Source organism: Bubalus bubalis, chromosome 22, assembly GCF_019923935.1.
Source record: "Bubalus bubalis isolate 160015118507 breed Murrah chromosome 22, NDDB_SH_1, whole genome shotgun sequence".
Taxonomy (NCBI): Eukaryota; Metazoa; Chordata; class Mammalia; order Artiodactyla; family Bovidae; genus Bubalus; species Bubalus bubalis.
The window spans coordinates 11,582,576-11,608,608 of NC_059178.1; the positions used below are offsets into that span (position 1 = coordinate 11,582,576).

Consider the following 26,033-nt stretch of genomic DNA (forward strand, 5'->3'; position numbering starts at 1 on the left):
TTTCCTCTTCTTCTCTAATGTTTGCGTTTAGTGCTATAAATTTCCCCTTCAGTACTGCTTTAGCTGAATCCTACAGATATAAACATTCTAGTTTCATTTCTCATTCAGTTCAGTGTTGTTGGTGAGTCACTAAGTCATGTCCAACTCTTTGCAACCCCATGAATTGCAGCACACCAGGCCTCCCTGTCCTTCACTATCTCCTGGAGTTTGCTCAAACTCATGTCCATTGAGTCGGTGATGCCGTCCAACCATCTCATCCTCTGTTGTCCCCTTCTCCTCCTGCCTTCAATCTTTCCCAGCATCAGGGTCTTTTCCAATGAGTTGGTTCTTCACATGAGATGGCCAAAGTATTGGAGTTTCAGCAACAGTCATTCCAATGAACACCCAGGACTGATTTCCTTTAGGATTGCCTGGTTTCATCTCCTTGCTGTCCATAGGACTCTCAAGAGTCTTCTCCAACACCACAGTTCAAAGTATCAATTCTTCAGTGCTCAGCTTTCTTTATAGTCCAACTCTCACATCCATACATGACTACCGGAAAAACCACAGCTTTGACTATATAGACCTTTGTTGGCAAAGTTATGTCTCTTAATAGGTTGTCTGGGTTTGTAATAGCTTTTCTTCCAAAGAGCAAGCATCTTTTAACTTCATGGCTACAGTCACCATCCACAGTGATTTTGGAGCCGAAGAAAATAAAATCTGTCACTGCTTCTACTTTTTCCCCTTCTATTTGCATGAAGTGATGGGACCGTATACCACGATCTTAGTTTTTTGAATGTTGAGTTTTAAGCCAGTTTTTTTTCCCTCTCCTCTTTCACCCTCATCAAGATGTTCTTTAGTTCCTCTTTGCTTTCTGCCATTAGAGTTATCACCTGCATATCTGAGGTTGGTATTTCTTCCAGCAATCTTGACTCCAGCCTTTGATTCATCCAGCCTGGCATTTTGCATAATATACTCTGCATAGAAGTTAAGTAAGCAAGGTGACAATACAGCTTTTACGTACTCCTTTCCCAATTTTGAACTAGTCTGTTATTTCATGTTTGGTTCTGTTGCTTCTTGACCTGCATACAGGTTTCTCAGGAGACAAGGTGGTCTGGTATTCCCATCTCTTTAAGAATTTTCCACAATTTGTTGTGATCCACACAAAGACTTCCACATAGCCAACAAAGTAGAAGTAGATGGTTTTTTGGAATTCCCTTGCTTTCTTTATGATCCAGTGGGTGTTGGCGATTTGATCTCTGGATTCTCTGCCTTTTCTAAATCCAGCTTGGACATCTGGAATTTCTCAAGCTAGCTTAAAAGCATTTCGAGCATTACCTTGTTAACATGTGAAATGAGCACAATTATACAGTAGTTTGAGCATACTTTGGCATTGCCTTTCTTTGGGATTGGCATGAAAACTGATCTTTTCCAGTCCTGTGACCACCGCTGTGTTTTCCAAATTTGCTGGCATATTGAGAGCAGCACTTTAATAGTATCATCTTTTGGATTTGAAAGATCTCAGCTGGAATTTTATCACCTCCACTAACTCTGTTCGTAATAATGCTGCCTAAGGCCCTCTTGCGGAGAAGGCAATGGCATCCCACTCCAGTACTCTTGCCTGGGAAATCCCATGGACGGAGGAGCCTGGTGGGCTGCAGTCCATGGGGTCACGAAGAGTCGGACACGACTGAGCAACTTCACTTTCACTTTTCACTTTCCTGCATTGGAGAAGGAAATGGCAACCCACTCTAGTGTTCTTGCCTGGAGAATCCCAGGGACGGCAGAGCCTGGTGGGCTACCGTCTATGGGGTTGCACCGAGTTGGACACGACTGAGCAACTTAGCAGCAGCAGCAGCAGCAAGACCCTCTTGACTTCACACTCCAGCATGTCTGGCTCTAGGTGAGTGACCACACCATTGTGGTTATCTGGGTCATTAAAATCTTTTTCATACAGTTCTGTGTATCCCTGCCACCTCTTCGTAATCTCTTCTGCTTCTGTTAGGTCTTTGCTGTTTCTGTCCTTTATTGTGGAGAAGGCAATGGCACCCCACTCCAGTACTCTTGCCTGAAAAATCCCATGGACAGAAGAGCCTGGTAGGCTGCAGTCCATAGGGTCGCTAAGAGTCGGACATGACTGAGCGACTTCACTTTCACTTTTCATTTTCATGCATTGGAGAGGGAAATGGCAACCCGCTCCAGTGTTCTTGCCTGGAGAATCCCAGGGACGGGGGAGCCTGGTGGGCTGCTGTCTATGGGGTCACACAGAGTCGGACACGACTGAAGCAACTTAGCAGCAGCAGCAGTCCTTTATTGTGCTCATCTTTGCATGAAATGTTCCCTTGGTATCTCCAATTTTCCTGAAGCGATCTATAGTCTTTCCCATTTTATTGTTTCCCTCTATTTCTTTGCGTTGTTCACTTAAGAAGGCTTTCCTATTTCTCCTTGCTATTCTCTGGAACTCTGCACTCAGTTGGGTATATTTTTCCCTTTCTCCTTTGCCTTTCGCTTCTCTTTTCTCAGCTATTTGTAAGGCCACCTCAGACAACCAGTTTTGTTCAGTTCAGTGCATTATTTTTAATTTCCCTCAGGACTTCCTCTTAATCCCATGGTTTAGAAATATTTTGTTTAGTTTATAAGGGCTTGGAGATTTTCCTGTTATCTTTCTACTATTGATTTCCAGTTTGATTCCCCTGTGGTTGGAGAACATTCATGATTTAATTTTTGCTGGGCTTTGAGACTATCCAGGATATGGTTTGTGTATGTTCTGTTTGCATTAAAAAAGCAAAATAGTATATTTGGGTACTATGTTGTTGGATGACTTGTTCTATAAATCATATTGGTTGATGGTGGTGTTCACTTCTTCTATACCCTCAATGATTTTATGTGTGGTTGTTCTATCAATTGTTTAAAAAGCTGTGTTGAAGTCCCCAACTATGGTAGTGGCTATATTTCTCCATTCAATTCTTTAAAATTTGCTTCTCATATTTTCCTCACACTTAGGATTAACTGTCTTGATGAATCAAACTCTTTTTATCATTATATAATGTCCCTATCTCTGGTATTTTTCTTTGCTCTGATATCTTCATCTGATATTAATATAGCCATTCCTGCTTTTGTTTACCTAATATGTATTTTCCTATAAGCTTTCTTTCAGATTTTGTTTCAGATATTATTATATTTGAAGTTTCTTGTAGATACATAGTTTGGTCATGTTTCTCAATACATGCTACTAATATCTGCCTTTTAATTGGTATATTTAGACCATTTATTAATATGTTAGAGCTTGTCTGATTTTTTAAAAAATATTTCTTTGTTCTGTTTTTGCTTGTTTTATTCCACCTGACCACCCCCTTCACCCGCCTCATTGTGAGTTACCTGAACATACTTTAGAGTTCCATCTTGATTTATCTATTAGTACTCTGAGTTCATCTCTTTGTTTCATTTTTTCAGCAATTTTAAATATTTACTCTGTATACATTTAGAATCACCTTAGGTAGTGTTACAATTTTGCTTCAACTATCAAACTCAAGATTTACACATTTTTCCTTACTGTATGTATTTTTTTGCTTACCATATTTTAAATTTCTTCTTTTATAATTTCCTGTTTGAAGAAACTCTTTTGCCATTCTTTTAGGGTAGATCTGCTGATGAAAATTCCCTGAACCCATTCTGTCCATCTGTCTGAGCCTGAGCAATGGCCCAAAAGGACTACATCAAAATACCATCCCCATAGCAGGGCCAGAACAAAAAGAATTGCTCATTTTGAACAGAAAGGGCTGAGGGGTAAAGAGCACTACAATTTATCACAGAAGATGGAGTGAGAAGGGTTTGAGAGGAGCTGGGACTTTTCAGGTTGTCATTTTTGGGGAGCCGTGGTAAGGCAGGAGATGGAATAAAGCACAAAGAGTCAAGGGTCAAAAGCACGGGGCAGAAAGAGACAAATACATAAAACTGCCCTTTCTCCTGAAGTGTTCCACAAAGAAAGGCTTTTCTTGCCCTCAAGAGAATGCCAACTGACAACCCTCTTCAAGTTCTGGCTTAAAATACTATAAACTTTAGGTCAGGTGAGGACAAGTCTCTTGCCCTGATAAACACCTCTAGAACTTACATCAGCAAGTTCAGAAAGAAAATCCTGATTTGGTCATACATTTTTTTTTTTTTTTACAAGTCACTGCCAAAGGATCACCTTACCTGACCACCCCCTGCCCCATACGGACCCTTCATTTCATAGAGGAGGCAGCTAGAGGGGAATAGCTTTCCTTGCCTTTAGATAGGCAATGATAGGGTTCCCAATTTCCGTCTCTCCTTTAAGCATCTTGGGTTTCCCTTGTGGCTCAGCTGGAAAAGAATCCACCTGCGATGCAGGAGACCGTTGGGAAGATCCCCTGGAGAAGGGAAAGGCTACCCACTCCAGTATTCTGGCCTGGAGAATTCCATGGACTATAGCCCATGGGGTCACAAAGAGACACACACAGCTGAGTGACTTTCACTTTAAGCATCTTGGTTCTAATTCCCTAGCAGCCACCTCTTCAAGCACCACCACTTCACTCTCTCCTTTTAGAAATAAGAATGGGGCTTCTTCTCCCATGGTCTTATTTGAAATGCTTCAGTTTCCATTTCAATGGTCACAAAGCAATAAAGTAAAATGTTGTCCTCAAGTCTAAGAATTGACTCAGTGATTAGGAATTATTTTTAGATCTAAAACACCCACAAGCTTAAGAAAAAGAATGAGCACATAATGATTTAATTGGCTTTCTCTTTTAATCAAAAACATACTTTGTTACAGAGTTCTCAGGAAAGGTTCAACTGTTTTTTAGCCACAGACTTCAACCAGGCACAAGCATACAGAAAGCCACAAAGGACCTACCAGAGCCCTTAGCTGATCAGTTTTCCCCAAAGCAGAAGCTAAGTGTGGCTCGTCTCTTGAGTTACGGCATGGCTCCTCTGACTTCAGGAGAGGAGACAGAATTGGCAGATACTACCGCCAAATCTGTCCCCAACCCCTAGTCGCCTCTTCCAAATGGTTCTGCAGCCCACCAGGTTTTCATCATCTACAAGCTTTCACACTTTTCCCTTAAATCACACGTCCAAGGCATTGGCCAGAACTCAATACTTGGAAGAAGTTTGTTGAATCCGTGTTTAGCCTTTTAACCGATCCAAGCCCTGAGTCCTTCTATCAATGACAAGCAGCCATAGCAACAGCAGCTGGTTTCATCCGTTCCTTTCCAGCTACCACTGAGCTGGCCTCTACCAGGACTCCCCAACCCCCTACCCTTGACCCACCCCCAAAGAAGGCTTGATCCTTGAAAAAGCCAAGTCCATTAATTATACTAATCCAAGGATGGGCTGGAAGAGAACTCTGAAAGGAATGCTCCAGCCAAGTTTTCTGATCAAAATGGACCTAACAAGAGCCAAAAATAAAGTGAATAATCATCCACTGGTATTGTTTTCTTGAGTCATATAAACCATTTTAATTGATACAGTTCAAGGGAATTTCCCTATTTTGAGAAGAGTTAAGAAACCAAAGACCCAAAGCAATGACCTCTAATATCACTAGGCATTTACAGTAAGTTTTCAACTCATTTTAGTTTTAAAAAATTTTACCAGCACACAGCACTAAGATGATGGTGTCACACACATACCCAAAAGGTAAAAATATCATGACTCAAAAGAAGCCTTAATACACCATGAAAACAGATGATGGGAAAATAAAATGAAGGCTTTTCTCCCTCTTTTTTAAGTATTTATTGCAGCCCCCAAGGTGGTGCTAGGCCTTTGGTTGAATTTAAGTCTAAAGGACATATTATGTAACTTCTTGTCCACAGAACAGTAATAAAATATCAAGCCTAGTCTCATTTGAATAACATGGAAATAAGTAAAAAGCCCCCTCAAACAGCAGACCAAAGTAAGGAAGCACTCCCAAACTGCTGCAAGGTAGGCAAGGTCACTTAAACTTCAGAGCTGGAAGAACTCATCTAGTCCAACTCCCTCATTTTACAGATGAGGCAACTGAGGCCCAAAGAAGGGAAACGACTTGCCCAAGGTCATATACATCAAGTTTCAGTGGCAGAGCGCAAACTAGAGGGTGCAGCTTCTGGCCCCAGCCCAGAGCCACCAGTTTCAGGCTGAGCAAGAACACTGGTTCTGAGACCTATTTGAGAAAGCATCTGAGATAAACTGAAAATTATCCACATCAGTAAAGAGAAATGATTGTCTTCACCAGTTTTCTCCTTAGTTCTTCCTACATTAAAAAAAAAAAAAAAAATGATGATGAAAGGGGAAGAAAAAAGGTTCATTCACTCATTCAAAGCTGATGTTAAAATCCCTGAAAACATCAGCAATCACTTTAGCTACTCCTTGGGGCAGGTTATCAGACCCTCAATTCTCATAAAGGCACCTAAAGGTCAAAAATATCCACGAGGAGGAAGGCCAGAAGACAGGACTCGAAAAGGGACACCAAAACAAAACAGAAATAACCCTCTCATTTCCCAAGCTTTCGTTTTTTGCTGTTTTTTTTCTTTTTTTGCTGGTGTCCTCCAGGCAGTGATGCTGCCTTTGACTATTGATGCTCATTTCGTAACCAACCAACACTTGTAACCCCAGTTTTTGTTCTGAGCAGCACTCAAGTGGAAGCAACAAAACCTTTCAAAGGGGAAAAAATATATGAATATGACTCACTTCTCTCTATTCTCAACTACCTGAAACTCAGCAAGGATCAGGAAGCACACTCAGTAGTCAAACTGATATCAAATGCCAAAGCCCTAAAGTCCTTTCAACACTTTACAGGAAAATTTCTTGGGTCCTGTCCCAGTTTGCCCGTGTTTTAAAGAAAGTTCTAATAAGTATGGTTATCGGGTTTTCTTGCCTAAGCAGTCAGGAAAATCAATCAGAAAGGGGAGAAGGAAAGGGGAGGTATACTGACAACACACAGGAAGTGGCTGCTGTCATTAACTGGCGGGAGGAAGGGGTCTGTGTATAACAAAACCAAACATTCCAAACCACAGCAGCCTGCGACCATTTAGTGAAGGTAAAACTGTCCCACATGTCTCAGCAGCCCCTCAAGTCTACAAGCCAGGAGGCCCAAGAGAAACACCGTATCCAACATGTTCTCTGACACACATATCAAATAACTCCACCCCAGAAAATGAGCACAGTAAAAAAAAGTTTTACTGCTTAAACAAGGTAAATTTTGATTATGCAAAAATTTCCATTCTGTGGTGATAGCAGAAGAGTAAGATAAACACTCTAGCAACACTGGGGCAAGTGCTTAGGGACAAGGCTGGGCTTGAGGATGCTATGAATAAGGTCACTAGCTTTTTACGTCCTTCCTAATGTATCTTAGGAGAAAAGAAATTACCTAGTTGTCCAAAGGAAAAAATGGAAAGGTTGCACACAAGGTTCTCATATCCCATTTTCTATCATACTGCAAAGGAGGGTTTAGGCAATTATTTTACAGATAGCTATCTGCAACAAGAGGGGTCCTGCCTTTAGGAAGGAAAAAAAGCATTTCTTCCATCTGCAAGTCTTAGCCAAGCCCATCCACAGGAGTTGTTAACTGACTTTACAGGTAATTACTTTCATATTCTCATTTACCCCAGTAACTTAAACACTCCATTTTCCCAATCTGCTGTCATTAAACACAAAGCCAGTAAAATGACTCAGTGATGGTGCGAACAACCTTTAGAAACTATCAACAAAAAGGATTCTGCCTTACTCAGAATAACACTGTTTCTTCCAAAAGGCTCTCAAAAAGGTTCAGAACTAATCTGATTTTGTATAATCGCTAGTAACTATTAACTAGTTAACACCAAATCAAGAATAGAAATACTTTACCATATATTCTTTAACCTTCACAGATACTTAAGGAGCACCATGGGAAAAATGCAAAATTTCCCTTCTTTAGGTGGGCATGGTCAAGAAGACAACTGCAATTAAGCTTTTAAAATAAGATATTTATCATCTGGAAGACAGGACCTTTTATTCTGCCGTCAAATGTTCTATCACAAATACCCGTTCTTTACACTACACCCTTCCTCATGAAAGCGGATTTTTTACTTTGAAATGCAACACAACTAATACGTGTTCAGTTTATCTGGATATTTTGAGTATGGTTCTCCTTAAGCCAGGTCACCTAAACTGTAAACCTACAATGTTTACAAGAGGAATGGGATAGGCAACCTATTTAGTGGTTAGGTCAATACAAATGAGCCATGCTTCTAGAAAAAAAAGGTTATATGGCAGTGATTTACTATCATTATCTTTGTATAACAGGGGTAGTATACTACAAAAAATGAGATAAGACTATATCCCACAAAAGAACCTACCCCCTGGAAAATAAAGGCAACAACACCGTTTTGGATTTAAGGATTTCCTTTTGATAATGCACTGAAAGGCACTAGACAAAGTGGAAGGGGTCTCGTACTGGATTATAAAGGTACATACTTGGTTCAACTCTCACTCAGTTCTCACCAAAACTCAACATTCTGAGCATTTTTGAGATATGAACTAGCTAGAGAAAACCCACCCAGAACCCTATCCTCATAACAATCAGATTCCAAGAAATGTGGAAACTATTCTACTCTTAAAATAGCCATAAAATCTTAAACCTAGTGGTTCTTTTAGTCTTACTCATCAAAGATGACTACCTCTAAGAAATGTAAATACTGTTCAACAACTAAGACCTCAGAAATAACTGATTATAATATACTAAATGTTTTCTTAAAAGCATGTGACTGAACCTAGGCACAAATATAAAGCAATTAATAACTAGACGTACTTCTATGTATTTGTAGGATTTTTATGGCTCTTTGCAAAAAGCAATCAAGGTGTGTGGCCTAGCCTCAAAGACAGACTGCTGCTGCTGCTAAGTCGCTTCAGTCATGTCTGACTCTGTGCGACCCCATAGACGGCAGCCCACCAGGCTCCCCCGTCCCTGGGATTCTCCAGGCAAGAACACTGGAGTGGGTTGCCGTTTCCTTCTCCAATGCATGAAAGTGAAAAGTGAAAGTGAAGTCACTCAGTCGTGTCTGACTCTTAGTGACCCCATGGACTGCAGCCCACCAGGCCCTCCGTCCATGGGATTTTCCAGGCAAGAGTACTGGAGTGGGGTGCCATTGCCTTCTCCGCAAAGACAGACTACTTAGCAAATATTTTCCACAATACTTCCCCCAGATGATTAAACACGCAAACTTTCTTTAAAGTAGAAAAGGAGGCAATGTATTATATCATAGCATGCTTATAGTTCTAATCAAATAACCTGTTTTTAAAATCTGTTACTCTTAAAAAAAAAAAACAAAAAAAAAAAACTGTTACTCTAAAACTCTCCTCTCGCTCCTACTCTTCATTCACAGTAAAACAGACCTAAAGTCAAAAATTCCTAGAGAATGAAGATACCTTTCTAGAAAATCTGCCAATAAAGCATAAAATCACCACATTTTTACAGGTTAGAACTAGGTCTTTAACAGAAGTGTTTGTAAGAACTCAAGAATATAAATGAGTTGGTAGAAATGTTATTTTAAAAAGCAAAAGACATGTAGCTTGGATCAAGATATGTTTAAATCACAGAAATAAGCAAACTCAGTGGTTTCTAGGATGGTCTTATTAAGAAGACCTAAGCAAGGAAGTAGAAGATTTGTTGATTTAAACTGGTATAAGGATGACTATCATGCCTAAGTATTTCTCAAGTCTCAAACTTATAACACACCTGAAATAATCTTATTACACTAAGAAAGGCCCTCCACGAAAAAAGCAAAAACACCTGAAAGATCATCTTTGATTTCACACTATTTATCCTGCAGATAACCTATTTATCTTATAGACAATCAGGCCTAGCTTTGCTACAGTAAAATAAAAGTGAAAAAAGTAACCACCCCTACACTTGATACGTAACGTCCGTGGGGAGTCCTAGTAGAGTGGAGAAGAAAGCCAGAGCTGCCTGAGAGCACCAGCTGTTGCCTGCCATTTAGTAGAAGGTGTCTCACCATTAAGGCTGGACTCAAAAGTGCAAAAGAAAAAAAAATTAAAAATCAAACCTAGAATTCAACTTTGCATGTTGAGATTCAGTTTTATTTATGCTACTAGCTAAGTAAAAAGCATACATATTGTGTCTGTGGTACAGTCAATACATTTGCAACTTTTCTACTTAAATTCTCTATACAAAGTCACTGCCAATTGATATGATCATTGATGGCAAAGGGCTTAGAATAACCAAAAGGTATAAAAAAGTTTGCAGTCTTGCCCCAAGATACAAAAACTGAATTTTAAACACTGTCATAACATACATGATTTAAACAGTATACGAAAAAAAAAAAAAGTCACACATCAAATCAAGTACAAAAATATCCAAACTACCTATCAATGAATGGTAATGTTTCTATTATTCTGCACAGTACTTAACACAGAATTTAGCAGTTTCCAAAATACTCATTATTTAGCTTAGCATTGCCACCTGTGCAGAACGGTAAGATATTAGATGGAGTGACACTGCTTTTAGTGTTTTTAAAAATATAAAATCTTTCCCTATGTTAAGGAAGGAAAGAAATTCCTCTTCTAGGCTCCTTAGTAACCAACCCTGTGCCTAGAAATACAGAATACATCTACTGTTTAACAGGGCAAAAGTATATTTATTGATAAATAGTTATCCAACAAAAATAACAAATGTAATTTTAAATGATACTCCTTTGTCTGGTAATTTTAAGGAATTCTCAATATACACAGATTAGTGTTTTGCCTTGGCAAAATAAAAATTGGGTTGCAAGACAATCTGAGTTAAAATCATCTTCACTAGTTTAACTTGAAAAAAAAATATTTTGGATAAAAGGTTATAATACATTACTATCTTTTTTAAACACAGAGTAAAGTTGCTCTTGGTAAAATTAACTCACCCACATGGCACAATATTTCGGAGTAAAGTATGTTCAACAGTAACAACTCACACACAAGATAACATAGGTGAATTAACTTTGAGAACTTCTCTGCCTTTAAAATCAGCAATATTAAATTTATTCTGTAGAGTAACACACATATTGATGTTCTGCATATAAAAGGCTCTAAAACATTTCAAAGGGCTAAATTTTCCAGCATTGGAATGATTCCTTCAAACATAACTGGTGAAGATTTAATAAGAATGTATTTGTCCCAATCTTCAAGCTCTGAGCCATGCCTGAAAAGTTCTAAGTAGGAAAAAGAAAATTGTTTTAATCCAGTTTCTGTCTGCTAGGAGCAAGGCAGCAAACACATTTTCCAACCCTTTATGAAAAGATAAAGCAGAACAAAAGTGAAATATATCTTCAGATTATAAACAGGATTGCATCTTATAGTCCACCATCCTGATAATGGTAAGGGCCCCAACGTTAAGTTAAAAGACCTCAGTCTAAAGGCTGTGGGTCGGCAATAGGCATGGTGTGAAGGACTTCATCGAGGAGCTGGAGGGCCCGGTGTAAGTGAATCTCAATCCAACAAGGTGTTTCCTTGATGCTCTGTCTTGGGTAATCAGGTCCCCAGCCTTTCACAAAACTCATCCTGAGTATGCATAAACGACGGAGGTCATCCACACCGATCCCGGCGGCAGCCGACAAACCTATCAGAAAAGATTTGGAAGACGTCAGCGGGACAGGCTGACCCCTTCCATCCCCCCTAAATCTTACATTAACAAGGTGACCAGCTTTCTTTACTGCATTCTCCCCAGCACAAGACTTCTCTGCCAAAGTGCCAAAAAGTAAGCATAGATCTATACTTTGTCAAGAGGGACTGAAAACTTTTGGTTAAGACAATGTATATTCCACATGGGTCTTCTAGCTACCAACAATTATAAATTACCATAATCCACCAACACCCCATCTGTTTTTTCTCTTTAGAAGTGGAGGTGAAGGGATAAGAAATAACTTGTTTTTAAGAGGCAGTGCATGTCTACACGTTGGTTCTAAGAACTTTACTCTCTGTCTAAACTATCTAGTTCAGGGTAAAACATGACTAACAATGAGACAGAAAATAGTCCTGGTTCCACTAAGACTTCTTGGATGACCCAGACGATGTCTGTCTCTCAGTTTCACAATGTAACAGAGATAGTATGTAATTACTCGATGGGGTGGGGATGGGCAGTAGACGAGAAGGAGAAATTTAGTAACAGCTCTGGATTCTTCAGTAAAAGCATATTTGTAACATCAAAACTAGCAAATTAATGGTTTAGATGCCCAAATTAAAAAAAAAAAAAATCAAATTCTATAAATGAGTATGCCTTATCTACCTCGAAATTGTAAACTCCTGAGCATAAGTCACAACGGAGACTCTGCATCTAATTCTCCAGTCAGAACATACAGTCATATAGTCAATCTGCATTCATCAATATTACAATGAAACTAATGGGAGGAATTTGCATGTACTGTAGAGAAACCTGCAGGGCCACTGCAGTTTTCTTAGCCAGTGTGATTTGCTTACCACACTGAAGAGGTTAAGAACAGGGGTTGAATGAATCACTAGTTATGCCTTCAGACGTGGAAGATGGGTGCCACGTGTTTCCATCATAAAAGTCTATAGTCAGGAGTTTAACTCTGCAGTAAAAAATTCCCCATCAGTGTGAAACCTGGCACACAGTTCAATTTTACCCCAAAATTAAACACAAGTCTACACGCTATCCAAACGCCACCCTCGCTTGGTTTTCTCTCCGTGCTCAGTACACTTAAAAAAAAGTTGGAGAGACGTCCAATTCTGAAATTGAAATATGCTTTCCTTCTAGAACGAAGCAAAGCACATCAGTGACTACAACCCACCCTGGCTGGTGAGGCAAGAATTAAAAGCATCAACAAAAACAGGGGAGACTGATCAATATAATAATAACAACCCCCTTTCTTCTTTATCCCAGTCCCTTTTTTGATACAAAAAGAATGAACACAGGGCCATAAACAAAGGGCAACTATTATAGATGAACAGGTTTTTAAATTTTTTTTGTACAAATTCAAAAATGTTATTATCCCAGTAAAAAGAACTTCACTTTCTATTACTGGTTAAAGTAACTAATTAACTGAGTCAATCAAGATAAAGCACCAACTACTACACTTGAAAAACAAAAAAAATCAAAAGCATACTTACTGATGGCTGGGGCTATTCCACCTACTGACCCTGGGCCCGGGATGTTTCCTGCCACGGCCGCTGCCTGGGCAGCTGCTGCAGCTTGTGCCGTGGCTGCCTGCTGCTGCATCTGACGGTGACACTGACGCAAATCAAAGACCTTAGAGAAAAAATTAAGTGTAAGTTTCATGCCATGAGTCCAGCAGAAATATTCCGTATGTCAAAAACCAATGCACAATCTACTTAAAACTACCAGCTTGACTTAGCTCTCAGGATTAAAGAATTAATTCAATTGTTTAATTTTTTTATGTAGATGGTAAGTTCTTAGGAAAGCTGGCTTGAATGAAGCTCACCAAAGAGGCACAGCTCACTATTAGGACAGTTTTGGTTGCCACTGGCCTCTGTATCCTTCATCTGAGTTCAGTGTGGGTCAGCCATTGTGCCTCTGTGAAAAACCACACCACTGTGTGAAATGAAGATAAGAAATCATCCCACCCTTTCATAACTAAATGAAGAGTTTTCTGTAGGTTGAATTGACGGCCTAGGTCATATGGTCAGCTTCTTTTCTTTATCATTCTAACTATTTGGAGGAATGAATAAAAGGCATTGTCACTATGTAACAAAATAAGGGCATATCTCAGAGATGCACAGAAGCAATCTAACAAGATATTTAGGTCTTGTTTAAATACTTTAGAAACAAAGGAAAAAGAACTGATCAGCTAAATGTAAAATCTTAACTACTGAATCTCAGTGATGGATATACGGGATTCCATTAACTAGTTTCTCGTTAATTTAAAAAATGCTCATGATTTTTAAAAAATTGCTTAGCTTTGAATCCTATCATTGATATCTGCTACTTACATGGGTTAAATTTCTTAACCTTTCTGAAGCCTCAACTTTCTTATCTATAAAACGGGAATGCTAAGTATGCAATGCTTTTTCGTATTATTGTAAACTTGGCATAGTATATAGTAAGCTCTCAATAAACATTATTTATTATTTTTTATTTTGTTTTGGTCTCCCAGGTAGCCACCAACCTTGCAAGATGAGTTAAGGAGCTTATAAGTAATTTCAATGCTCTTTACCAACCATGCCAAGGGCTGGCATTTTTTAAAGCATTGGAAGGTTACACAAGTAGAGTGGTCACCTTGAGAAGTTAGTTGCAGGAAAGGAAGACAAGGACAGAGTAGAAGCTCAAGACTGCTCAACGCACATTTTAAACAGCATTTTAATTTCTGAACCACGTGACTATACTCCTTCAACAAAAGTAAAGTACAATTTAAAACAATCCAACTATGCACAAAATCCAAATATGAGTGAGGATAATTATCTTTAACAATAAAAGAAATAGAAGAATGCGTAACACAGAACTTTATCAGATAAAGAACAGGTTTGAAACCCATGCCAGTAATTTTCAGATTCCTGAAAAAATTCTGATTGTCTTTAGTCACAGTCTTTACATGAATCATAAGAGCATACAACAATAATAAACAAAAGAATCCTCTCCAAATGGCAAACCAAATTCCTATTTATTATTTTTCTACTCAGTGCCTATCCTCTAGCATCAACAATGGACAAAACTTAAGACTACCTCAGTCTCTGGATCGAAGTTTGTCAAATATGGATGTACTTATTACCTAACCAAGCTACTGGTCCTAAAAGGGACAGGAAGCATGACGAAGGTCTGGAAATCAGAAATCCCACAACACCCAGAACAAAAACTGCTGTTTTTTCAAGAGTCCATTAGATTCTGATTTTTTTCCACTGTGCTCTGACCTCTTAGAATGCCTTACCCAGCACAGCACAAAACAGGGATGCAAATATCTAAAAAGCCAATTAGCTCCACAATGACTTTTTTTTAAAGAAGGAAACTGACAAACTTATCTCTTAGAGGAGTTTTAGGTTCATGATAAAATTAAGCAAAAAAGTAAAGAGTTCTCTATTTCTACACAGATACAGCCTCTCCCACTGCCATATCCCACACCACAGAGGCACACCTGTTATTAATGAGCCTACACTGACACAACATTATCACCAAAAGTCACAGTTTACATTAGGTCTCACTCTTGGTTTTATGATTCTATGGGTTTAGACAAGTGTATAGTGATATGTGGGCTTCCCTGGAGGCTCAGATGGTAAAGAAGCTGCTTGCAATGCAGGAGAGTCAGGTTTGAACCTTGCGTCAGGAAGATCCCTTGGAGAAGAGAATGGCAACCCGCTCCAGTATTCTTGCCTGGAGAACTCCATGGACAGATGAACCTGGTGGACACACACACACACACACACACACGGACAGATGAACTTGGTGGACACACACACACACACGGACAGATGAACTTGGTGGACACACACACACACACACACACACACACACACGGACAGATGAACCTGGTGGACACACACAAACACACACACACACGGACAGATGAACCTGGTGGACACACACACACACACACACACACACACGGACAGATGAACCTGGTGGACACACACACACACACACACGGACAGATGAACCTGGTGGACACACACAAACACACGGACAGATGAGCCTGGTGGACACACACACACACACACACACACACACACACGGACAGATGAACCTGGTGGACACACACACACACGGACAGATGAACCCGGTGGGGACACACACACACACACACACACACACACACACACACGTGATACAGTATTTTCGCTGCCCTAAAAATCCTCTGAAAACTACCTATCCATCCGTTTTTTCCCTCCTCTCTATGCCTGGAAACAACTCATGTTCTCACTGTCTCCATAGTTTTACCTCTTTCAGAATGTCAGTTAGAATCATATAGACTATATGTAGCCTTTTCAGATTGGCTTCTTCCACTTAGTAATATGCATTTAAGGTTGCTCGGTGTCTTTTCATGACTTAATAGCTCATTTCTTTTCAGTACTGAGTAACATTCCACTCTGTGATGTGTTGGTTGCTTCTAAGTTTTTGGCAGCTGTGAATAAAGCTGCTATATAAACATCCAGGTGCAGGTTTTTCTGTGGACATAAACTTTCAGATCATTTGGGTAAATGTTAAGGAGTGCTGACGGATGGATCATATGGTTAGAAAATGTGTGGGAATGTAAGAAACTACCAAACTGTCTTCCAAAGTGTCCCACTAGTAAGGAATCAGTGTCTGATGCTCCCCACCCTGGCCAGCACCTGGTGGTGTCAGTTTTCTGGATTTTGGCCATTCTTCAAGTATGCAGTGGTGTCCCAGTGCTGTTTTAATTCACAATTCCATAATGGCATATGAAGCTGAAAGTCTATTCATATGCTTACTTGCTATCATTATATCCTCTTTCCTGAAGCACTGATTTGGGTCTTTTGCCCCTTTTTAATTAGGTTTGTTTGTTTTCTTATTGCTAAATTTAAGTATTTTCTATACTTTTGATAACAGTCCTTTATCAGATGTGTCTTTTGCAAATATATTCTCCCAGTCTGTGGCTAATCTTCTCATTCTCTTGACACCATGTTTCATGGAGCAGACAGTTTAAATCTTAATGAAGTCTAGTCTATCAACTGTTTCTTTCATGGATTCTGCCTTTGATGTTATGTCTAAAAAGTCATTGCCATACCCCAGGTCATGTACATTTTCTCCTATATTATCCTCTAGGAGTTTTACATTTTACATTTAGGTTAAGTACAACCACTTAAAAAAAATTTTTTTTACCCATCATTAACCTGTTGCTGTTAAGTCACTTCAGTCATGTCCAACTCTGTGTGACCCCATAGATGGCAGCCCACCAGGCTCCCCCGTCCCTGGGATTCTCCAGGCAAGAACACTGGAGTGGGTTGCCATTTCCTTCTCCAATGCATGAAAGTGAAAAGTGAAAGTGAAGTTGCTCAGTCGTGTCCGACTGTGTGTGACCCTATGGACTACAGCCTACCAGGCTCCTCCGTCCATGGGATTTTCCACGCAAGAGTACTGGAATGGGGTGCCATTGCCTTCTCCATCATTAACCTAGTATGGCCCATATATAATCTTATGTCCTCTGGGAGGAGGGAATACAACTTACTTATAATTTCCTGGGTTCAAATATGTTCTCAACATACCCCCAACTCCACCAAGAGTAATTAAAAATTAACCAAGAGATCTTCAGACACGGGTTCTTTACAATATGTTATAAACAATCGTAATTATGATGGTCTTTAGATCTATGCTAACACCAGGAGCACATATCACAGATAACCACAAAGATGAAACTTTAAAACACAGTGACTCTTATCTACAGACGTAGTAAACATGATTCATTAAACACCTCAGCAAATCTCCTTTCCACATGGGTTATTTATGTAATTACAGCACTCACACCAAAAGACTTACTGTTGACTACACTGCTAAACTGAAGCCCGGGCTGCCTCCTCACTGTGCGCTGTCTATACCGTAACAGGTTGCATCTGTTATACTGGATGGTAAAATTAAGGCTTCCACTGAAAAGGAAGCGTCTTCCTTTCAGAATCTGAGCTGTTGATAAAGACAATTCAAAGTAACCAAAGGTTTTAAATATTCTTTTTGGCTCAGATCCAAAAGATACTCCTGATCTCCATCCCTGGGTTAATCAACAATTTACCTCCGATTTCATCTGTTTAAACATATTTCCTTACTCTCTTCTAAGTTTATTACAAACCCATTACTTAACAAAGGTGTCTTATAAAGATCACTGTCAACACCTTCAGGATATTCTCTTTCAACCAGTAGTCAAATTTTGGCATTCTTTTTTCATAAGGCTCAATTATAGTACACTGTTTATATCAACACCAAGAAACAGTAATCCAGGAAGAGAAACAGGTCACTGTTTTGATGGTACATTGGACACCTGAACAGAAGACTGCACTAAAGACCTGCTAAGTTATCTGACCTGGGGATGTAAGAGACATAATATCTAGTGACTGGGAATAAATTTAAGTGGATCATCAGATCAGATCAGTCGCTCAGTCGTGTCCAACTCTTTGCGACCCCATGAATCGCAGCACGCCAGGCCTCCCTGTCTATCACCAACTCCCGGAGTTCACTGAGACTCACGTCCATCGAGTCAGTGATGCCATCCAGCCATCTCATCCTCTGTCGTCCCCTTCTCCTCCTGCCCCCAATCCCTCCCAGCATCAGAGTCTTTTCCAATGAGTCAACTCTTCGCATGAGGTGGCCAAAGTACTGTTGTGATTTAGAAGCACTGCCTGCCCCGTCCCTTACATATATGTGTGCAACAACAAACCTGACACAGCGTCAGAGAATACAAATCAAAACCCACCATAAATGAGATACCACGTCACATGCCCTTAGGAAGGCTAACATGGAAAAGACAGATAATAATAAATATTCATGAGACTGTAAAGAAATCAGAAATTTCATACACTGCTGCTGGAAATATCAAATGGTACAGCCACTTTGGAAAACAGTTTGGCGGTCTCTTAAAAAGTTACACACAGTTACATTATGATCCAGAAATTCCACTCCTTGGTATTTGTAAGAGAAATGAAGATGTACATTCACACAAAAATCTGTACATGAATGTTCACAGTGGTATTATTCATAATACAGCCAAAACTCAGATGTCCATCAACTGATGAACGAATAAACAAAATGCAATGCTTGGAATGTTATTCAGCCCTAAAAAGAATGAAGTACAGATATATGCTACATGAATGAAGCTTCAAAACATGAGGCTTAGTGAAAGAAGTCACAGAAGACCAAATTGGATGATTCCATTTACAAAAACTGTTCTGAGTGGGCAAATCCATAAAGAGAAAAAGTAGATTAGTAGCTGGCTAGGGCTGGAGGGTACAGGGGGTTGGGAGGTAGCACGTAACGGGTGCAAGATTTCTTTCTAGGGTAATGAAAATGTTCTAAAACTGACTGTGGTGACGGTTGCAGCTCTGTGAATATACTACAAATCACTGTACTGTACACGTCTAACGGGAGAATTATATGGTATGTGAATTATTTCTGTATCTCAATAAAGCTCTTAACCTGAGTGTCCAGTGCTTAAGCAACACAAAGGAACAGATCTTACTTCTGAAAGCAAAAGAGCAATGACACTTGAAAAGAATTCAAACATCTGCTCCATTTAAAGCTTGTAAAATGCTATTTTATTACATCAAATTTTCATAAATGTAAGGTGACTGCTATGTCATGAGAGAAGTAGGGGAAAAAATCAGTATCATAGAAGAAAACAAAAAATGCAATTTAGTCCTAGCTTCTTAAGTTTATAAAATGAAAGAATGGCTCTCCAAACCTATGTTTTCTTCATTTTAACTGAAAAGAGAAAAAATATGTTTGTGTATATGTGTGTGATTGGGCCTGGGCTGGATTCCCCCATGTAAAGGCACTCTTTCCACGGGTTCATATATATGCACTCACCCCAGTAACATCACCTCTGGTAAAAGTCTATGTGACAATCTAAAACACTAAAATACAGATCCTTTAGGTTACTGCTACTGCTGCTGCTGCTAAGTCGCTTCAGTCGTGTCCGATTCTGTGCCACCCCATGGATGGCAGTCCACCAGGCTCCCCCGTCCCTGGGATTCTCCAGACAAGAACACTGGAGTGGGTTGCCATTTCCTTCTCCAATGCATGAAAGTGAAAAATGAAAATGAAGTCACTCAGTCGTGTCCGACTCTAGCAACCCCACGGACTGCAGCCTACCAGGCTCCTCTATCCAAGGGATTTTCCAGGCAAGAGTACTGGAGTGGGGTGCCATTACCTTCTCCGCTTTAGGTTACTGGTGCCCCCTAAATTAGTAAGTGAAGAAAATGCAAAGGGCCAGATTTAGGATATACTTGAATCTCCTTCTGGCTAATAAGACTCTTCTAAAGAATAATATACTTAATAAACAGTAAATTAAAAATAACTATTTCAAAATCTTAGTTAAGAAAACAAAATTGGGATTTCTTTTATGCCACGAAAATGTACCAGAAGATAATTTATTGTTCAAGGCAAAAGTCTGAGTTTTCTATTAAAATCTATCCACGATATAGTGGTTTATCAAGTGATGACAAGTCTCATATCTGGGGGACTTTTCAAGCACCATTTGTACCAGAATAGAGATATTACATTATTTGACAATCCTAAAAAATAAATTATACAAGACAGCACATTTTTAAAGCTTAAATGTTTTCAATACTACCTCATATCTGATAAGTTCATAATTACTATCTGGCACAAAGTATATATTCAACACTGTAGCCCTCTGTCCATCGACTTCTAATTGTACAAATAATCTAGAGACTTCTAGTCAAGATGGATACACAGGTACAAACATGTTAAAAGGCTAAAAAAAACTATTAAAAGTAAGTATCTTCTAAACCAATCATAAAATTCACATGGAAATTCAAGGGGATGGCAATAGCCAAAAGAATCCTGAAAAATAACAAAGCTGGAGGGCTAACACTCGCCAATTTCAAAACCCCCTACAAAGCTACAGCAATCAAGACAGGGTAGTGCTATCCCAAGGACAGATATATAGATCAATGAAATAAACTGATGACCCAGAAATAAATCTTTACCATTTAAGGTCAACTGAATTTTCAACAAAGGTGTCAAGATAATTCAGTAAGGGGAAAAAAACAGTCTTTTAGATAAATGGTTACTCAAACAACTGGTTCTCATGACAAAAAACAGAGTGGGATCCTTTCCTCACAGCACACACAAAAATGCACTCAAAATGGATCACAGACCTAAATGCAAAACCTAAAACTATACAATGCTTAGAAGAAAAAAAATAATAATAAAATAAAATGCTTAGAAGAAAACACAGGTGTAAATCTTCATAACCTTGGATTAGGCAACAATTTCTTAGACATGACACAAAAAACACAAGCAACCAAAGAATAGACTACAACAAAATTTAAAACTTTTGTGCTGCAGTATCTGATATAGGACTGATACCCAGAATATACAAAGAACTCTTACAACAATAATAAAAAGACTAAAAAACCCAATTAAAAAATGGGAAAGGATGGGAACAGACCTTCTCCAAAGAAGAGACACATATGGCCAAAAAAGAAGTACAATGTTATTAGCCACTGGGGAAATGCAAATCAAAACCACAATGAGGTAGATACCACTTCACATCCAATAGGATGGCTAAAATAAAAAAGACAGATGAGAACAAGTGTTGATGAGTATATAGAGAAACTGAAGCCCTCCATGTACATTGCTGGTGGAAAGGTAAAACGGCACTGCCATTTACAAAACAAGTCTGGCAGTCCCTCAAGTAGACAGACATAAGAGTCATCTTTTGATTCAGGAATTCCACTCCTAGGAATACATTCAGGAAGACAGAAACATACATTTACCTAAAAACTTAGGAATATTCACAGCTGCATTATTCTAACAGCCAAAAAAAGTAGAGCAACAACCCGTGGATCCCTTAACTGATGATGGATAAACACAATCCCCAGTGGACAGCAGGGTCTAAAGACAGAAGCTACTTAAGGTACCAGCACCACACAGCAGGTGTACAGGACAGGAAGTGACAAGGAAAGAGAAAGCAGGCAGGCTCTATGAGGGCTGCACTGGATGCCTGACCATGAATCAAGTGCTGGTGAGACAGTCTGACAGCTAACTCAGAAATGCATCCAGGAATAAAACTCTTGTCCATGGCACGGGTAAGCATCAGAGAAATCTATGCAACAGGATTTAGCCCTGAGCATACCTGGGGAAAATTTAACTCAATTTTCTCAAGGGACAAAATCCCTCTGCCTTGTAAATATAAGAATTGGTTCTGAGATGTGTATCTCAATGCGTGCCAGACTAAGGCAGAACTGCCCTACAGGGAGAAACAATGACAAGGAGGAAAAAACAAAACCTCTTGAGACAAACTTGCCAACAAATACTAAATAGATTACTAAGTATATGAGGAAATCCAGCACCACTTAAAAATAATAACAAAGCACAAATAACTAAAATTCCTTGTGGAAAAATGAGAAAATGCAAATAAAGATAATTTTATTTGTGTGCTAAGCAATTTCCTAAGGACTAAGTAGTGAGAGTTAAATCTACTAACTTACAACTGCTTTTTAACTAACCTTAAAGACACTTTAGGACTTTAAAAAAATGTGAAAAATCTAAATTAGAAATACAGGACTTCCCTAGTGGCCCAGGGGTTAAGAATCCACCTTGTAATGAGAGAACACTGGTTGGATCCCTGGTCCAGGAAGATCCCACATGCCATGGGACAACAAAGCCTGTGTGCCACAGCTACTGAACTGCGCTCAGAGCCCGGGAGCCGGACCCCCTCAGCCTATGTGCGGTAACAACTGAAGCCCGCCCGTCTAGAGCCCGCGCTCCGCAACGAGAGAAGCCGCCACCATGAGAAGCCTGCACACTGCAACTGGAGAGCAGCCCCCACTCCGCACAACGAAAGAAAGCCAGCGCGCAGCAACAAAGACCCAGCACAGTCAAATAAATACATAAAGTTCTTTATTGAAAAGAAAAGAAAATGTTTTTGTTTTCTTTAAAGAAATATATTTAGGCTATCTAATTACAACTATCTTTCTCTTTCAAAAACAGTGTGTGTTATAAATTCAAACCGAAATGGGTTGAACATGAAACAAGTAATGAAAAATACCTCAGGTTTAATTTGCAAAATGATATAGCAAATAACACTCATTCAAAGAACAAAATAACTAATCTTTAAAAAAACATAGTTTTGAAGAATTTTTCATTTCTCAGTTCTTAAGTCAAAAAGCTTTTACTTTTAGAATTTTCTTCCATAAAATCCTGAAGATTGGCTAAGATGAAATTTCAGAGGCTTATTTTTACATATTTTAAACATCAAAGGAACACAAATTTGGAGGTTTCACTCAGTATTTCCAAGAACTTGTGTATTTCTCTAAAACATTTAACAAATTTTCTAATACAAACATAATTTCTTTAATACATAAGACATTTTTACATCTCTCCCACATCCATCTCAATTCCTTAAATAACAAATAGAGCTTTCCAAATCTAAAATGTTTGGGTAAAATTACAACTAACCTTAATATATGCACTTGGGTAGATCTTATGAACAGCATCTCCAGGTGCACGCCCAGCTTCTCTGTCCAGGTAGTAGCTCTGCACAAAGACCGCGTGGTCGCTAAGGCACCTAACCCAAACATCACCTTCACCTTTACACTCCAGCTGCACACCTTTGCCTATGTGCAACCTTAGGAAGAAAAAGTGAGTCATATTTCATTTTGATAGGTATTTAAAAATAAATTTTAGTTCAGACTATACAGCATACCCAATACTGAAAATTTTTAAAGAATAAAGGACATTATATTTTGGTTATAAACCATAGCCAAAAGATAGATAGCCACTGTTAACATTTTTCTGTTTCTTTTTTTAGTATCCTAGTCACATTTAATAATGATGAGCATTCACATAATGCTTATTATGTGTCAGAAACATTTAATATAAATTCTCATTTAACCTTCACATTCAATTAAAATTAATTTTACAATTCAGTTAATCATATGAACCAAATGCTCAATAGCTACGTGTGGCCAGTAGTTACTATACTGGACAATACAGGTAAACCACTTCCTTTGTCACAGAAAATTCTACTCGACAGCACTGGCTTGGAGAGCAGATAATTTGCCAAAGGCACACAAACAGTGACAGAATCAAGATTATCTGCTTATACACACACATATTTCCTTAAAGAGTTGAGGTCACACAATACTTAAAATTGTGTAAGTTTTCCTGTAATATTTCATAAGTATTTAATTTGATTATATAAATTTTTTATATTTTAATGACTGCATAAAAACAAAGTTTATTAACATTTACTTAAGCATTTTTCTTTTTTTATCAGTCTTTCATTATAAATAACACTTGCAGAAACATGTCTTCGTTTTATGTTATTTCCTCTCAGTAAATTTGTAGAAATACTATACAATCAGAGGAAATAAAAACTAGTTTTCAAACTGGGTTCCATAGGGTCCAGTTACTATTCAAAACATAGAAACCTCATAAACTTTTAAAAAGAGACTGCATTTTATCAAATAACAAACATCTACACTTAAAATGAAATGCTTACAAGTTCTAAATGTTTAAAATCATCTTTATTCCTTTATATTCAAAAACATAATTTACACTGAAAAATATAGCTTCAAATAGAAGTTCAGTTTTTAATTTTTTTTTTCTTTTTTTTAAATAGGGGAAAGCGCAAATGTAGTCCCCCACTACCACAAATTATGCAGTCGAGTTTCCCACATTTGGGGAAATTGCAAGGGTCAGCACATCTGGAGTGCAATGGATAAGCCTCACTCTAGGAAAACCACCTTCGTGATCATGGTATCTCCCTTGCCAGGTAAGTATTAGAAGTTCAGTATTTAAAATGAACTAACTATACTGCAATACCTTGCTCTCTCAATGGCTTCTGTCCTGTGGACATTGGAGAGTTGACCCAAGCAAAAGCGATCTCCTCCAGAAGGGTCTACATATCCATCAACAGTAACAATAGGACAGCTTGAAGGAACCTTAAATGTCTCTCCTACTTGAACATCCATCTCAAAGTAAGCAATGGAACACCAATACTCAGGAGCTACAGGAGACAAATGGGAGAAGACAGTCACTCATGTGAGAAAGGTACAAGGCTCTCATTTTCACTGCATATGACAAAGCTTTTCTTATAGGCTAAAGGAAGGGGAGAACATCCAGAAGAACTGACAATGCATTACAAAGTAAGCACGGCCAGGTCTTCTATTTTTCAGCTTATTACCTAGCATTCTTAAAGTTAATAAAACATATCATTTTTAAAATCCGGAATTTTGTTCTTACTTCAAAGTACTCAGGGAATTTAAAGAACGGAAACAATTAGAATCATAAAATTTTTCCCATGATGTTTCATCTGACTGCACATAATTTTTTCTATGTAGTCTGAACTTTAAAAAAAAAACAAACAACACACAGATTCTAATACGTATTTCAGAGAAGTGTTGTTGAGTAACATCAGTCTATGGTATATATTTATAGATCCCTAAATGAGAGAAGGTACATAACCAAGTTAGACATTCAACGCTACAGAGTCAAAGTTAATTACACTCCAACTACATAGCTTCTGTGAGCACGAATTTTCAGCTGTCTCTGGGATGAAAGGTCATTTGTCCCATCTGTATTTTTGGTGAAGTCCATTCATAACTACTACAATTTTACCTTTGAGAATGTGTGTAGTGTATTCATTTAACAACAATAAATGATTTTAAATAATTTTAAATGATTGGGGGGAAAGAAAGCCACTATCTAGTTTGGTATGTAAATATAGCTAACCAAGTATTTCTAATTTTTGTTAGAATACAATTATTACACAGAGCCCACATACATGGAAATTATTTTATTTTCCTTTTTGAAATAACAAGTATTTATGGGGTACATGGGAATTGCTGTAGGCACTACATATACAGCAGTGAACAAGGCAGCTATTGTTAGCTACTGTCCTTATTTTCATGGAGGTGCAGCAGACAAATAAGTGAATAAATTAGCAAGATAACTCAGGTAATGACAAACACTATGAAGAAAATTTAGAAGGGTATGGGACAGAAGAGTGGGAAGGTCCTTCAAACTAGACAGCAGGGGTACACCCTGTCTGAAGAAGTCAGACCTGGAAGACCATGTGCGTATGTGGAGACTGCAAATGTAACTCTCAAGAGGAAAGCAAAAGTCTAGAGAGTAGAAAGGAGTCTGACACAAGGCGGGAAAAGGCCAGTGCCACCAACGAGAGGATTAAAGTTTTCTATGATAAACCAATTATTTATCTGCATATTACTGTGCCATTTATTTATGAACTTTGGCTGAACTAGAATATGAATAAAACTTTCAACAAGATGAAAAGATACTCAGAATGACCAAAAAAAAAAAAAAAAAAATTTTTAAACCTTCCAAAAGATCTTAAAATGAAATATGATAAATGCTTAAAATGTATTAAAAACAAAGTTCTTATCAAGTCTATAAGTATCTAATTGCTTTTCAA

At 38.5% G+C, this 26,033-nt stretch overlaps 1 protein-coding gene and 1 non-coding gene across 4 annotated transcripts in view; both read right to left on the reverse strand.

Moving 5' to 3' along the window:
* Window positions 1-10,025: 10,025 nt before the first annotated feature.
* SMAD4 (SMAD family member 4) overlaps window positions 10,026-26,033 on the reverse strand; it is a 52,711-nt gene continuing 36,703 nt past the window's right edge. The window contains exons 9-13 of one of the 3 annotated variants that reach the window (XR_003105858.3): window positions 24,425-24,608; window positions 23,057-23,225; window positions 13,069-13,207; window positions 12,418-12,530; window positions 11,422-11,560 (exon numbers count right to left, since the gene is read on the reverse strand). Coding sequence is in view for 2 of the 3 variants with exons in the window: in XM_025273100.3 (XP_025128885.1) it covers window positions 11,349-11,560; window positions 13,069-13,207; window positions 23,057-23,225; window positions 24,425-24,608 (704 nt within the window). In the remaining variant the exon portion in view is untranslated. 3 annotated transcript variants of the gene reach the window in all.
* LOC112581463 lies at window positions 24,219-24,382 on the reverse strand. The gene has a single exon (XR_003106049.2). It is a non-coding gene; the product is annotated as a U1 spliceosomal RNA (small nuclear RNA).